The sequence below is a fragment of the Crinia signifera genome, chromosome 11 (genome assembly GCF_055691185.1).
Source record: "Crinia signifera chromosome 11, ASM5569118v1, whole genome shotgun sequence".
NCBI classification, from domain to species: domain Eukaryota; kingdom Metazoa; phylum Chordata; class Amphibia; order Anura; family Myobatrachidae; genus Crinia; species Crinia signifera.
This window is the reverse complement of record NC_139227.1, coordinates 82,862,459-82,879,612: the sequence shown is the minus strand read 5'-3', so window position 1 is coordinate 82,879,612 and position 17,154 is coordinate 82,862,459. Positions and strand designations below refer to the sequence as shown.

At 44.8% G+C, this 17,154-nt stretch overlaps 1 protein-coding gene across 1 annotated transcript in view; it reads left to right on the top strand.

Annotated features, from left to right (window-relative positions):
* The window catches only part of CHID1 (chitinase domain containing 1), a 424,884-nt gene that overhangs the window by 37,986 nt on the left and 369,744 nt on the right, over window positions 1–17,154 (top strand). Inside the window, exon 7 of the mRNA XM_083165482.1 lies at window positions 9,323–9,384. Within this exon, the coding sequence (XP_083021608.1) occupies window positions 9,323–9,384 (62 nt within the window). The remainder of the gene's footprint in view (window positions 1–9,322; window positions 9,385–17,154) is intronic.

Below are 17,154 nucleotides of genomic sequence, written 5' to 3'. Positions count from 1 at the left end.
TAACCAAAAGGGTGCACCTGACACCTTCTCGGCCGGACGCACCGCTACTAATATAGTTTACCACAAGCAATGATGCTGCTACCTGCCCTGTTGTCTCCATACCCTCTCCCAGCTCTCACAGTGTCTGCTGGGACTGGGAGAAATGTCATGACATCATTCCACAGTCCAGTCCCACAGCAGGGACATTGTTGATATCTGCACGGCCAGCCATAAAATATTATGGACAACACATGAGAGTGCACAGTCGGGTTTACACACTGGATTATATTTTTCCAATTTGGCCAAAAATTACGTATCCTGCCCAGATAATCCTGATGTGTCCCTGTCCTGAGAAAGCGAGGCATAAGGAGGAAGGGAAGGCTATCGTGGGGCATATTGTCTAAGGGACATTACTGTGTGGCATAATGTGTATAAGGGCACTGCTCATTTGTGACATAATGTTGGGGGTTAAACTAGGAGGAGTTTGGAAACTCTCATCCCTTTTCCTCTTTGTGGCATAATGTGTAAAGGAATAATTTGTAAGGGGCATTACTCTCTAGCATGTGTATAAGGACACTACTAATGTGTGGCACTACTGAGTGGTGTAATGGGAACGTAATGTGAATATAGGGCACTGATGTATGGCGTAACATGAATAAGGAAGACTTCTATGTGATGTGAATAAATTTGCCCTACTGTGTGGTATAATTAAAATGAAAGTACTATTTTGTGGCCACTCCCCTCCCTTGTGAGACCATGACCCTTTTGTGTCATGTGCTCTGTCACCATTTTAAGTATGGGGTGGCAACATACCCTCTTTTGATACAGGGCACCAGAATGTCCAGTTACGGTGCTGCTAATTTTAAATCTTAAATCATTTGAAAGATTGTTTTTGAATTTGCTTTGTTACAAGCAACAACATAATGTTCATCACGGTAACATAGTGGTTAGCATTGCTGCCTCACAGGACTAGACTCATGAGATTGGTCACATTATAGCCTCTTCATCAGACTGCTTCCCTGGCCTGCTGGGAACTGGAAAGTGTCCCGATAGTGGCTGAGTAGATTTCTGACCGTTTCTCCAGTGGTTCAGGTTAATGTGAAGTCCATAATAAGGACCACAAAAAGACCCGTACTGTGCGGTAGAGCAGAGTCTTTAATATACTGTACAGTATGTAGACAATAAAATAATGCTTTCAGTATGTACATTAATAACCTAGTAAATACCCATTATATACCCTCTCCCAAAGATAGATTCAACAATGTACTGTATTGCCGGCTAAACATTAAAGGTGCTGTCCAGATCTCGATTCCTCTCTGGCCAAGGTATAAAAATGACAGAATATTAAAATGGATATAAACATTTTGGCTGGATTATCAGTTTAATTCGGTATATTGTTCCTGTTCGAGTGTGAGCCCCCCCCCCCCCCCCCCCCCCCCCCCACAGAAAAGATGTTGCACATTATGTTAATCAAAGGAATGATATTAATCAAAACCTAATCCTCCTGGATTATTGGTTATCCATATAACCAGCTACTCAAATTTGCAGTTGGTAACCCACTATAAAGATTGAGTCTATATATAGTGTTGACAGGTATAGAAACAGTTGTATGCTATACAGAAAAAAAATATTGATCACCTTTTCAAGCAGCACTCTACAAGAGACTACTCAATCCCTTAATCCAGTGGTTCCCAAACTGTGTGCCGTGGCACCCTGGGGTGCCCTGGGTTGGTGGTCCAGGACCAATTTAATCCAAACATAACTGACTCTACCCATTAGTGGGTATACAATTAAAAATCGGGTCGGGGGGGGGGGGGGGGGGGCATTTAACATAGGAATCAGGCATCTGGGTGCCTGTACGATTAAAAATCGGGTCCGGATATTTGGTTTTACAATGCCCTACAATGGAAAAGGTGGGCGCCGTGATAATACACAAGTACCGTTGTTACCAATATCAACCAATCAGATTCTGTCTATTTTCTAGGATGCAATAGAGAAATGATAGACAGAATCTGATTGGTTGTGATGGGCAACATCACCTCTTCATTTTTGGTAAATTTACAATTATGTGTCCGATTCCCCAAAAGGGTTTCCCTGCATTCCTTTGCACAAGCTGCAGATTCACCTGATCACAGACAGGAGCAGCGTTCCCAATGCCCTGATACTGAGGTGTCTCTATAGCAAGTATAGCCCATAAATATATCTGCGAAAAAGCAGCAATCTCCATAGGGTATATGGTCGTTAGTTCGACAGCACCAAGGTCGACATGCATTGGGTCAACCACTATAGGTTGACAAGCATCAAGGTCGACATGGGGTTAGGTCTACAGAGTCATGAGGTCGACATGGGCTAGGTTGACAGTCAAAATTGTCACATGGGGTTTTTCGCTGTTTTATGAGCCGACATGTGCCGACACGTAGTATTTCATGCCCTACCATCCACTAGGGTGTGGTAGGAGAATAAAATAGTGTGCTGCACATAGCGAGGCATCAGGCCCAAAGAATGGCAAGTACATCAGTGCATTTTTCTTGTGTCCATGTCGACTGTGCCGACATCAGGGACAAAAACCGCAAAAAAAAAACATGTCGACCTTTAGACTGTCGACTTAGTCCATGTCGACTTAATGACCCTGTCGACCTTGATGCATGTCTACCTATAGTGGTCGACCTTTGTGCTGTCGAGCCTATGACCTATACCCCTCCGTAGTGTGGTGACTGCTACTGTGTGAACTGCACAGTGGATAAGATTGTCTGTCTGTTTCTTTATTATGCGTAAGACTTTTTTTTTGGGGGGGGGGGGGGGGGTGTTTTATTATTCTGTACAATATACAATTTGCAACTTGTATATAATGTTTTACATACGTTCCTGGGAGTGTTCTTAGATTTCATGTAATTATATTTTGATATTTAAATTGACATATACAGTATGCTTTTTTAGTAAATAAGATATTTGTTGGTTATTGTACTTTTACTGTGCCCAGAGACAGATTAAGGCACCAGAGGGCCTTGGGTACTTAAAAGAAGGGGCAGGGGCCCTAATGACTAAATAATCACACACACACAGCATACATTCCACTCATCACCAGGGCCGGCGCCACCACTAGGCAGCTCTAGGCATTTGCCTAGGGCGCCGGCACCTGGAGGGCGGCAGTTCGCCCCTCACTCCCAGCATGGAGGGTTAGCGAACTGTGTAAAAAACTTGCGGCGCCAGCATCCCTGCAGTGCTGGAGCGGGCAGGGGTGTCCGTGCTGCGGGGGTACCTGCGGCGATGTCATTGTGTATAAAGCTGGCGGCGGCCGGCGGGGTCCCTGCAGTGAATAGAAAATAACTAGCGCTTCCTGCGCCGCCGCGCGCATAGCGCTAGTTATTTTCTATTCACTCCAGGGACCCCGCCGGCCGCCGCCAGCTTTATACACAATGACAGCGCCGCAGGTACCCCCGCGGCACGGACACCCCTGCCCGCTCCAGCACTGCAGGGACGCCGGCACCGCAAGTTTTTTACACAGCTATGTTGGTTCCCGCGCGCTCTGCATTGTGTGGCATGGGTGTCCATGACCAGTTCTGAGGCGCAGTGCTGCCTGCACGGGGTGCCATTAAGAGTTGGAGGGTTACATACCTCCTGTGCCCCCCTCCCCCCTTTAATCCGGCTCTGACTGCACCAGTGCACCTACTACAACAGTAATAAGTGTGTGGAGAGGATTCACAGAGATAACTTCCTCAAAATCTTTGTCCCTGCATAAGTGATACATCCTTATTATGTATTCCAAATCCTTTGGGCGATATTAACACATCCCAGACCTGTCTTGATAAAGATTGACAAGCGCTTATTCTCCTGTCATTTATCCATAATAATGTTGTGCTATAAATAATGTTCGGAGGACTATTGAGCTTATTGAAAGAATCAATAAATTAATTAATTCAAACACTGACTTTACTTCTGTCTGCAGGAAAGTCTTTCAACTGAATCATCTCACCATTTGTTTGGTACTGGTTATTTTTTGAACAGCAGATTTTTCAGATGTATGAAGAACCTTGGCCAGATTGGCATTATTTAGTCTGATGTTGTCCAGATTGGAAATGGTAATACTCGAGCCCCCTACCCCTTTGTTCGCTCCAAATATTGAGTTGATAAAAGTGGAGATTGAGGTGTTTAAACTGTTGATTAGGTACTTGTGTATTTTGGCGGCGCGCATCGCATACCATAACGCATACGATGGTATGCGATGCGACGCGATATCGTACGATAGTGCACGATGGCATACAATTTTGAAATTGTATGCCATTGTACATGGCATACGATGCCATACGATGCGATGCGATTAAACATTGTATAAGGCACCCTAATGGGTGCTTATACAATGTAAAGCACCCAAATGGGTGCTTACAATGTTAAATGCACCCCCCCACTATAAACGTGAACCCGAAGCGTGGCGAGCGCAGCGGTACGCGTCCTACGACCTTTTCATACCCCCACTATCCACGTCGGCGTGGAGTTGAGAATAGAATAGTGTGGCGAGTGCAGCGAGCCACCGAGCCCGAAGCGTGGCGAGCGCACGCGGATACCTGTGAAGCCCGCGAAGGGACGCGTTTACCTGTGAAGGTATCCGCGTCCCCTCGCGGGGCTCGCTGCGCTCGCCACGCTTCGGGCTCGGTGGCTCGCTGCGCTCGCCACACTATTCTATTCTCAACTCCAAGCCAACGTGGATAGTGGGGGTATGAAAAGGTCGTAGGACGCGTACCGCCGCCCCTCGCGGGCTCGCTGCGCTCGCCACGCTTCGGGTTCACGTTAATAGTGGGGGGGTGGCGTGGGGTGCATTTAACAATGTAAGCACCCATTAGGGTGCTCAAAAGCACCCTTTAGAGTGCTTATACGATTTTTGATCGTATAGGGGGTCAAAATCGCGTCGCATCGCATGCCATCGGGTGCATGGCATGCGATGCAATGCGATCCGTTCATCGTACGACGGACATCGGGGGCGCCGCCAAAATACACAAGTACCGTTGATTATTTGCAAATAATGTGTATGTACAGTATGTGTGTGTGTGTGTATGTATGTAGATATAGAACTCCCATTTCAGGGAATCTATATCACCGCTGAAAATGTCACTATTGTTTTCTTCTCTATTCCTAGAGGATCTGAAATAATCGGGTTGGTGTATATATCATGGTTTGGTCATCCTAAAATGTTGTATCTGTTATGCTGGGTACACGACAATTTGGCCTCAATCCCGTCAATTTAGATGCAATTTCAACCGATTGTATGTAAATTGGGCAGGTTTTAGATCCGATTCCGATCTGATGCGTGTCCCCGCTGGTCGTTTGGTCATTTTGGAGATCCAACCTGCTGCAGTCAGGATTTGTAAAAGATCCCTTTAACTGGGTACAGATCATGATCTGATTGTATGCAGATCGTGTGCTCCAACAGATCGTGTGACCATGGTACGATTGCCACACGATCATGATCATTCTGGTGTGTACCCTACATTTATCCGTGACCTAAACAGATGAGTTCTATTAACACGTTTTTGGGGGAAATTTCTTCATCTTGCTATGTTAGTGTTACTAGACATTTATTTCTAGGGTATCTAAGGTCACCATACACCAGAACAATATTGGGCCCGAACGTGCAATCTCGACGGATTGTGTACACATTATACGTAATGTCGTTATGATGCGCAGTCCCACGGGTCTGGAGGTCGGCCCTCAGATCGGACATGCTGCACGTCTGATCCGTCAGCTTTCATTGCAGTCATAAGCAGGTCGTCCTGATGTATGGCTACTTTTACTTTTAATGAGCTGGATCATACTTCTGTTGGCATCAACATGATCAACGTTCTGTACTGGAGTCATTTCATTACCTTTTTAGTTTTATGTTATTCCAAGCTTTTATCAGAACAGAAATTCCTCTTTACTTACAGTTTCGATGTGGAACAATCCTGACTTACCAATACGCTCTGTACATTTAATTATGCACAGTTTCTAAAGCACAACCTCCTATGGTCTTTGGTTAAGTAATGTGGGTGAAGATGACGAAATGTGGAGTAGGGTTGGAATTATTGCAGCCAAGGCTTAATATAAGGGAACGCACACAAATTGCTAAATATATACCCCAACATGGCATCTTATGCCCTTCTCCTTTATGTCGGATGAGCTGTGGACATAGAGGAGATTGTATTCACATTGGGTAACACCAGTGCTATTATTCAGCAGGAACTCAGTTCCTGAAACTCTAAGTATAATGGCATTATCAAGAGCTGGGTTCCTGAACCTGTTCTGGGCCAAAATGTACTTTCCCTCAGATAAGTTTTTTTTTATTTTAAAGTCCCCTGATAGTGCCTTTTGTTTCTAAATACAATATATACATCTCTCTTGCGCACACGCTTTTTCTTTCTATGTTTCTAATTTAATTGACCCACCCCCAGACCTGGAGTATATGGACCTATTTTTCTAAAAAAAAATAGTACTGGGTGACACTACACCGAGATTGCAAAATGATGGCGCAAATAAATACAATACCGAACAAATATTTAAAAATATTTCTGGCCCTAACGAATGGGTCTGAATTGGCCCCATTGGCTCTTTTATTTTAAATGCAGGAAAAACCTCTATGTGCATCTTTACCTTCTCTCCAATCTGTTTACACTATATTATAGTGACTATAATATTCTGTTCTTTATATGATCATTTCAGTAGCTGAACCTACTTTTAGCTCTATACTATTGTATAACCCACTTTCCTTTTATTATGTAACTTTTTTTTTTTTTTTCATATTTGAATAATGATCCCTTTCCCATCTTATCTCTTCCTTGTCCCTTTGTCTACCTCTTCGTCAAGAAGAAAGGGGCAAAGACCAATTATGCGGGGCGCCTCATTAGTGTAAGCAATAGGCAGATATTTTCCATTACAAAGGCTGATGCATATATTTCTCATAGGGAATGTATGTAGGCAACCCTTGAGTTCTTTATATGTGATATTTATTGTAATGTACAGTTTGGTTTTGGAATATTGGTCTATGGAATTATAAAGGTTGTTGAGAGCGTTCTCTCCGCCAACCAGCGGCCACCCTATTCAAGTTAATATGAGTTTTGAAATTGGATAGATATCTACCGTGTGTGGGCACCTTAAGATGCATCACCTGACCATTCGTGACCCACCACCTCCCCTGTACGTTTCAATAGACTCCCCCTCTATCCTTCTTTTTCTTTTGGCTGATTTTTTTTTACTTTGCTTTTTTTCTCCTTTTGTAAATTGATAATTGCACCAGGGAGACAGGATTCCATGGGTTAATCACTACAACTCTAAAAGTGAGGTGATACGTAAGACCAGAGGCGTAACTAAAACTTTGTGGGCCCCATAGCAAAATTTATTATGGGGGCCCCCCGTCAATACACATTATGCGACACACCACAATGCCCCTTACACAATATGCCGCACACCATAATGCCCTTTTACACATTATGTGGCACACCGCAATGCAACTTATACAACACACCGTAATATCCTCTCACATTATGCGCCACCAGGGCCGGAACGTAAAAACAAACGGGGGGGGGGTTGCGGACTCTTACGGTACAGTGAGAGTCTGCAGCCAGCGCAACATCATCCTAGCAGTGACAGACCATGCTGGTGCTGGCTCCCCCAAGTCGCTGTGTGGTCTGCAGGACAATGTTAATGTTTACTGCGTTGCCGCATACTGTGCCGACCTGTGACTATTTGTAACTAGTGATCGCTCCATTAATTTCTAAAGGAACGATTACCCATCAGATCACCCATCACCGCCTGTGAATAGTCATAGCCCAGTGCAGTATGTCGCATCGCAGCAAACATTATAAAAAAAAAAATGTAAATAAAAATTATTATGTAAAGTACTGTAGCCCATCTCACCAGCAGCAGCCAGCAGGGCCATCTTCTCCATTGCTTTCTGTCTTGGCACTCGGCTGGGTGGATGGCACATCTGTCAAGCAGGACGTGGGGCAGGCACCAGCAGGCTACGTGTCTGTCTCCTGCTCCTCCCCCCCCCCCCCCCCACCTGACTTGACTTCTGCACGGCGCTGCATCCTTCTGCATAGCGCCGCCACCTCCTTCCCTATGGTGTCACCTCCGAATCCCCGCTCAGCTGTTTCTGATGCTGCATGACGCCATCCCCCGCCCGGCGGCCTGACTACTTCTGTAAGGCACGGCTCCTTCCACTCGGCGCACGGCTCCTTCCACTCGGCACAGCCCCCTTTTGTATAGCGCCGCCCCCCCTGCCCAGCTCCTTCCTCTGCCTGCCGCCACCCATCGCCTGGATCCTTGTTGATGGTGCCACCCCACCTGCCCTGCGGTGGCAAGGTAAAACAGGCGACCAACGGCCGCGGCGGTGCTCCAATAATCTAACTAAACTACTGAGGATGCAAGAGATTGCTTGCTGTCCATGGAGCCCCCCTAGCCGCCGGGCCCCATAGCAGCTGCACCCCCTGAGTAAGACCCTTAATAGACATTGGCCACTGGTGAGGGATGATCCCAATCTCGCTCCCTTGCATAAGACTAAAATAATGCAAAGTTTTTTCTATGGGTAGAAATTTAATGGACATCCTAGTAAAAGCAGATGCAACTGAGCAAGGGACATTGGCCCCCCAAAAGAAAGGTTGCTTCAAATGTCCCAATTGTGTGACATGCAACTATATGATCAGTGGCAACTCATTTAGACATCCTATGACTGGTAAAAATATTCCCATTAAGCACTATCTCTCCTGCAATTCAAAATTTGTTATTTACATCATTTCATGTCCCTGGAGTAAATATTATGTAGGGAAAACAGAGACAAGCTTCAAAGAAAGGATGGCAAACCACAGGAGTGCAATAAAAAAGCTATATTAAAAGGTCACAGTGACCAACCAGTGGCACGCCACTTCTTTTAGGCGCATCATCCGTTAACTACGCTGAGATATCGTATTATTGATCAGGTACCTCTGAATTTGAGAGGGGGAGATAAGGCCAAAAAATTATTACAGCTAGAATCCAAATGGATTTTTCAGTTAAGAACCCTATCACCGATAGGTTTAAATGAACAACTGTGATATTATCATGTATTATGATAATATCACTAATTTTAGATCATACATTTATGTATTTCTAAATTAAGCACTAACAGAAATTTGAGGCACTACAAGGACCAGAAATCCCTTCAACTATTGATCCTCTCAGAGCTGTTCTATGCAGAATGATACAGTAGCTCAAACCAATTTATTGGCCCATCACCGGGGCATGTGAAGAAGGGATTAATCTGGACTAGAAACGGCCAGATCTGTTAAACACATGTTTAAAGCATTTTGGTGACAGGTGCTTCTTTTGATATTTGTAGGATGAACAATTTGATGGTTTTGTGGTGGAGGTTTGGAGCCAGTTGGGTGGACAGAAGAGACAGTAAGTAAAACACTTCAAACTATTTTTATCTTGCATATACAGTACAGACACTTGGCAACCATAAATGCAGTTGGTACAAATCCAGGATGCTTCTTGGTGTTAACCCTGATTTTTCCTTTCAGTGCTCAGATTTTCTAAATCTGTCATTAAGACGGTGTACAGTATGTTTTTCCATAAATTCACTTATTCCTGTCTGTGAGGAGTGCAGGAATAAAGGTGCCCATACACGTTACAATTATTGTATACAATATTGTATACAATATCGCATCTCATAGCATATCGGTTTTGCGATGAGATCAGATGAGATGAGATCTAGTACAAAAAGTATGTGCAGCACATACTTTTTGTACTAGATCTCATGTCATCTGATATCATCGCAAAACTGATATGCTATGAGATGCGATATTGTATACAATATTGTATACAATAATTGTAACGTGTATGGGCACCTTAAGGCTGCAGTACATTTTACCTTTCTATTTATGGAATAACTGTTCTTATGGTTTGATAAGGGCCCCTTACATTAGAACGATATATCTGATGCTGACATTGGATTCAATTTCCCTTGAACTCCCCCTGGACCTTCCCGGGAGTGATTGCATCCAATTTAGTAATTTGGTGTCATTTTGTGCATGCAATTTGGTCCAATAAATTGTAAGAGATTTATCTGGCCAAATTGCATGTGTACTATACTTTCTGCAATATTTCACATACGATACTGTATATCACATGCGCCAAAAGCACTCCATTTTCCATCGGATTGCGACAAATCATAGGTGCGGTCCGACTAACCTAGAGGCTCCCATCCGACTCTCACGGGACCGCGGATCAGATCAGATGGAAAACACAAACGATGTGGCACTTTTCAGACAATATATCGGCCCAAAACATTGAAATTGGCCAAAATCGGGCAAAATCGTTCTAATGTAAAGGGGGCCTTTAGATAAATAACGACCATTGTCTTAGCAAGGTATAGAGCACAGGTTCTCAATCTCAGTCCTCAGGACCCCACACAGTGCATGTTTTGCAGGTCTCCTTACAGAATCACAAGTCGAATTATTTGCTCCCTTGTGGGTCTTTTAAAATGTGTCAATGAGTAATGAATGCACCTGTGCACCGGCCGGGTAACCTGGGAAACGTGAACTGTGTGGCGTCCTGAGGACTAAGGTTGAGAACCTGTGCTCTATACCTTGCTAATATAAATAGATATTTCTCTAACAAACCATAAGAAGAGTGGCCAAGAGGGATAGATTCTTCAATATGTTCTCAGAATCACTTTATTGCCAAGTATATCAATGTACAGCATACATAATACACAAGGAATTTGTTTCCGATAACCACTGCTCCCACACAGTGTACATACATAACAGACCAATACAAACAGGATCATTTCAAGGGGAGGGCTTCAGGGTTGTATTTAGAGTAATGTGTCGAGTGCCGAGATTAGCGCAATGGGTCGGAATCGCAGACCTTTGACCTTTGAGTTTATTATGAAAGTAGCTTGGTGAAAAAAACAGTTTCTGTGTCTGGCTGTCCTCACCAGTTGAGAGCTGTATCGCCTCCCAGATGTGTGCTCTATTAGGTAGAAAGCATGTTCTGATAGTGATTGCGTAGTCTAATGGCCGGCATAGAATCTATAGGAGAGGGCAGCAGAGCAAGATGAAAAGGAGGTGACTCTGGGTGTGCCTTGTCATGATTGTGTGTATGTTATGGTTTAATGTACTTTTGCTTATGGTCTGTACTTTTAGTAAAATAATGTACAGCAGAGGCGTAACAATGGAGTCATCTGCCGCCGGGCTCCTGCTCCCAAAGGGGGCACCTCCCCCCCCCCCCCCTGCAAATTTAAATCAGTTCTTTGAAAACCTTTTATATCACTTCTGTGGCTGACTTCCCCTCCTAGTAGGACCATAGACATCACACTCTCTTTATTTTAAACATAACATACATAACATACATACATAATTACACACATGCATACATATATTTATATAAGGTGCTGTTTGTGTCTTTGGGGGGGCACCAATATTTATCTTGCCTCCTGGCAACTGGGGCGTACTTACGCCACTGATGTACAGTATACCTCATCATGCAATAGATGTTGTTGTTGATCCTGTAGGCAAACGGTCACTGAGTAGACAGTTAGTGTTCATTCTAGCACCTGCCATCTTTGAAAACCCAGGCAGTTCCTGTTTCCTGCCTGGGGTGTCGCTGTCTGCTGCGGTGTTTCTAGCAAAGGTCTGGTAAGCATATCAGTGCTGATATACAGATCATACTGTGCTAGAAGCACTACAGCGGACAGCGACACCCCAGACATGGCAGAGGAACTGCATGGGTTTTCACTAGATCAACATACACCCAAGGTCGATATTGACAAAAGGTCAACACAAGCTAATGGTCGGTATTATTATTTTTTTCCATTTTTTTTTTCCCAAAAAGATGGTTTTTCATATTTTACTATCCAAGTGGGTATAGAGGGAGAATATAATAGCAGCGACACCCCAGACATGGCAGAGGAACTGCATGGGTTTTCACTAGATCAACACACACCCAAGGTCGATATTGACAAAAGGTCAACACAAGCTAATGGTCGGTATTATTATTTTTTTCCATTTTTTTTTCTCCCAAAAAGATGGTTTTTCATATTTTACTATCCAAGTGGGTATAGAGGGAGAATATAATAGTGTGCCAAGCATAGCGAGCCATGCAGGGGGATGCAGTACACTTATACGTGTTCATGTAAAAAAAATGCGAAAAACTCATGTCAACCAAAAGCTTGTGTCAACCTTTTGTCAATGTTTATGTTGGGCATGTCGACCATTTCAAGGTGTCAACCTAGTCAATGTTGACCATTAGGTTGCAAAAACATTTTGTCTTAACCTGGAAGGAACAGCGCAGAGAGAGAGTGAATTTCTCATTTACTTCTGTGTGTGCAACAAGCGATTCTCTGGGGTCCTAACACCGTTTGGAGAACTTGAAGAAAGCACAAAGTGGATTGGGCAGAACCATATTCACCTTTTTCAACTCAAACAAGAACCTGTCCTAGAGCTTTTGTTTTGCAGCCAGCCTAGATGGGCTTCCTTCCAGAAACCATAACTGAGTGTTCCGAGTCCGAATATATCATTCATTGTTTCTAAAGACAGGGATCTCGGGAGCATGTGAACTAGTGTTTCATAATTGACTGGTCCATAAACTAGGGCTCCTATGATTTGCAGTGACCTTTCAGATAACAGGGAAAGTTCTTAAGTCTGCCAGTGTGCTATGAATCCTGCTCGTATCTCAGAACGTGAGCTCTCTAATGTCAGAAATCCTACTTGCCAGACAAACAATGTTCCGTGTTGTCATTACCTGTTTTGATCTCTCTTCGATACAGAACTCTGGTTAATGATTTATGGAGGATTGTTTTTCAAGTTTTATATCTCATTTCTCACACCTTCTGTGTGCCAAGTTCGGTACTTGTGTATTTTGGCGGCGCCCCCGATGTCCGTCGTTCGACGAACAGATCGCATCGCATCGCATGCCATGCACCCGATGGCATGCGATGCGATGCGACGCGATTTTGACCCCCTATACGACCAAAAATCGTATAAGCACCCTAAAGGGTGCTTTTGAGCACCCAAATGGGTGCTTACAATGTTAAATGCACCCCCACGCCACCCCCCACTATAAACGTGAACCCGAAGCGTGGCGAGCGCAGCGAGCCCGCGAGGGGCGGCGGTACGCGTCCTACGACCTTTTCATACCCCCACTATCCACGTCGGCGTGGAGTTGAGAATAGAATAGTGTGGCGAGCGCAGCGAGCCACCGAGCCCGAAGCGTGGCGAGCGCAGCGAGCCCCGCGAGGGGACGCGGATACCTTCACAGTTATACGCGTCCCCTCGCGGGCTTCACAGGTGTCCGTGGCGACGCGGACACCTGTGAAGCCCGCGAGGGGACGCGTTTACCTGTGAAGGTATCCGCGTCCCCTCGCGGGGCTCGCTGCGCTCGCCACGCTTCGGGCTCGGTGGCTCGCTGCGCTCGCCACACTATTCTATTCTCAACTCCACGCCGACGTGGATAGTGGGGGTATGAAAAGGTCGTAGGACGCGTACCGCCGCCCCTCGCGGGCTCGCTGCGCTCGCCACGCTTCGGGTTCACGTTTATAGTGGGGGGTGGCGTGGGGGTGCATTTAACATTGTAAGCACCCATTTGGGTGCTTAACATAGTATAAGCACCCATTAGGGTGCTTATACAATGTTTAATCGCATCGCATCGCATCGTATGGCATCGTATGCCATGTACAATGGCATACAATTTCAAAATTGTATGCCATCGTGCACTATCGTACGATATCGCGTCGCATCGCATACCATCGTATGTGTTATGGTATGCGATGCGATGGGCGCCGCCAAAATACACAAGTACCCCAAGTTCCATCTTTGTAGTCTGAGCAGTTGTTTCTACCTTCTGTCTGGTTCTGAGCATGTTCCCCAAATGTAGAATTTGTTAAATTCTGACACTTTGTTGCCTCAAATATACATCAATTATTATTTATTTACAGTTTCTTTTATATTCCGTTGCGCTTTACAATTGTAGACAGTGATCAAACAAACTGGGTAACAACAGACAGACTTGGAGGTAAGAGGACCCTGCTGCAAGCTTACAATCTATAGGGACACATGGGGGGAAGCACATAGCTGCCTACCCTCCTGCATTCTGCAGGAGACTCCCTGAAATAGCAGCAATGTTCCTCTCTCCCTCATTAGCCCAGCAATCTCCCTCATTTCTCCCTCATTTCACCTAGCCCACATTACACTGTTACATTTTTTGGAAAAAAAGGGTAAAAAAAAGAATGAGAGAGAGATACATTTACATTGAATTATTAGCAACATCTCCCAGCACTTTAGCAAGTATAGTATCGCTTACTAACTGCTTTGGGGCTCATCTACATTTGGATAGAAGTCATTTTAAAAGATTCCTCTCAGATGTAGCAGTACACACCAACAATTCTAGGTGCCACTTTCACAAACTCTATTCACAATATCTCCATATATGGAACTAGACACGCCCTTTGGGTGGAGCATTACACGCCCCCTCAATGGGGTGCTGTGCAAAATTCTACTACCAACTGTAATCTCCCTGAAACTAGTTTTCAAAAGTAGGCAAGTATGGGGAAACACAATGACAGGCACCAGTAATACTGCAGCATAGCATCTACTTGTTTGCAACTTCCTGTGGTTTTATTGCCACCTTTTCTAAAGGACCATACACATTTGGTGACTTTTAGCTCAACGCCGCCCAGTGTGTATGCCCCGGCAAGTGTATGTATGGAGCGACTTTCCCCCCAGCAATGATAGTGATCATCGCTGTCCATACACGCTGGGCATAGTTGCCCAGTGTATAGACCTTTAGGTGGTCTGATGCATCAGGGAAGCATTGCATCTGTTTTGATTTTATTTAATAATTTTTAGCAACATTTATTCAGGGTTGCCTACCCTCCTGGAATGGCCGGGAGGGTCCCGGAAATCGGGTTCCCCTTTCGGCCCTCCAGAAAGGTGGACAACCCTCCCGGTCGCAGCTTACTCCCCCCTGACTGCGCTGTTTAAATAACCTGATCTGACGATCTCCGATGATGGGCGGGGCTAAAATGCCATAATCGTGTCATTTTACCCCGCCCCCTCCACAGAGATCGGCGAATTGGGTAATTTTTCATCATGGGGGTGGGGCTTAATGATGTCACCCCCAGCCCCACCCCCTAACTCCTGCTGAAAGTCTCCTTTCCGGGCTTCTCCCGGAGAGGAGATTAAAAAAGTCGGCAACTTTATTTTTGTGATTTGTACTCCGCAAACTGTGGAGGGAATCATAATCCTATTACATTTGTTAGAACATCGTAAGTGAAAAGGGAATGCCATTTTCCCCAATGTTCCTCTGATTTTTTTAAAAACATTTTTATATTTATTGTGCACTCCAGCTGTTGTTGAACTACTCATCCTAGTATGCCCTGCTACAGTTTTGATGTTTGGCCATGCTAAAACTGTTGCAATGCATGCTGGGATGTGTAGTTCAACAGCTGGAGCGCCAAAGGTTCCCCATCCCTGGGATAGTCTGATAAAAAGACAAGCTTTGTACAAAAGAACACACATTTTCAGTGAAATCTGCCTGTTCCTCTCATCCATAGCCCCTCTTTAGGTGAAACCATGGCTGATTTTGGGGATTATGCTTTGCCGTGGCTCCATTTGTCTTATTGGGGCTAATTCTATAGTCCCGGGCAAGCCTATTACCCTCAGTTAGCGATCATGGGTAAGAGGGCATCGGCCTACATGTTGTGTAACTCAATTTGCCTAGGGCGATGTCAAGTATTTCACCTTCCTCTACAATTTTAGATGTAAGTACAGTCCAACTATTTAGAAATGTTATTTCTAGTTGCTCAATGGTTGTCATAGACTAGTGCAGTGGTTCCCAATCTTTTTTTGAATCACGGCACCCTAAAGTATCGGAATTTTTTTACGGCACCCCTAGGCCCCCCAAAAATGAATTAGATTGGGTTCTACTGTACTTCTCATTTTATTTTTTATCTTCTAGAAGATAATAAATAGTATCTGATTGGTTTAAATGGACAATTTACCCCTGTGTGTGTGTGTGTGTGTGTGTGTGTGTTGGCACTAATCTAGACAGAATATTTTCATTTGTTTACTATCTCATTGTTTTTTGTTTCCTTAATTTGTACAAGCAAATTGGAGGGCTTACAATTCTTAATCAGTTACACAACACAATTTACACAGATATAGTCTGTTCCTTATTTATACTAGACCACTTACCCCTTTTTACACCAGTCCTGCAAACCTGGGTTTTTACCCATGAGCGCACAAAATACTGAGTTTGCGGGGGGTGCAAACAGTTAGACCGGGATTTCAAATTGGCAAGTGTTCTCAGTGCAGTGTAAACGGTTAACCCGGGCCTGTTCACTGCAATGGAAAAGCTGAGGCTGGAAGATATCTCCCATCAGCCGCTCATACCTGGCTTCAGTGACGTCACCCTCCCAGCATTATGGGGTGCCGGACGGGATCCTGACAGGCATTTACCCGACGTTGGGATCCTGACAGGCATTTACCCGACGTCGGGATCCCGAATGTGAAAACACCTACAGCCGGGTTTCCGACGACCACCTGCTATTTTCGCTTGTGGGGGTCCACGACCCCCATAGGGGAAGAATAAAATAGGTGGCAAGCGTTGCAAGCCACCGTGCCCGCAGCGTGGCAAGCGCAGGTGTCCGACTGTCGGACCCCTGTACCACACCTGCATTATGCCGGGTCGGGTCACCTGTCTAAAAAGGCTCATAAGCTGGGTCACACCCGGTTTGGAGCAGAGTCTAAATTCCCGGGTGTGACCCGGCTTTCTGGTATAAAAGTAGTATAAGTCCTACAGGTCCTACGGGTATATGAACCATGACCGCAAGTATACATCTAGTGTCTCACAAGTTTGCTAGGAAGATGTTAAAGTTTGTGCAGCCTTTGTGCCTAATTCTTATTTGTAGAAGAACCAAATTATTTACTCACAAATACAATGCTTGGGGGATCTGCGTAAATGCAGAATGGTTATTGCCAAGTCGCTCGCAGCCCTTAACATTTTTATTCAGATGATGGGTTGTACCAGGAAATCTTTTTTTTTTTTTTTTAAAGATGTTATCTGTGTGAAACTGGTACTGATCTGTCTCTATTCTGTGCCCTCAAATTACTAAGTGAGTGTTTGTAGCCGGCTGGCCTCCTTTGTCACTTTGTTAGGGTGAGACATCAG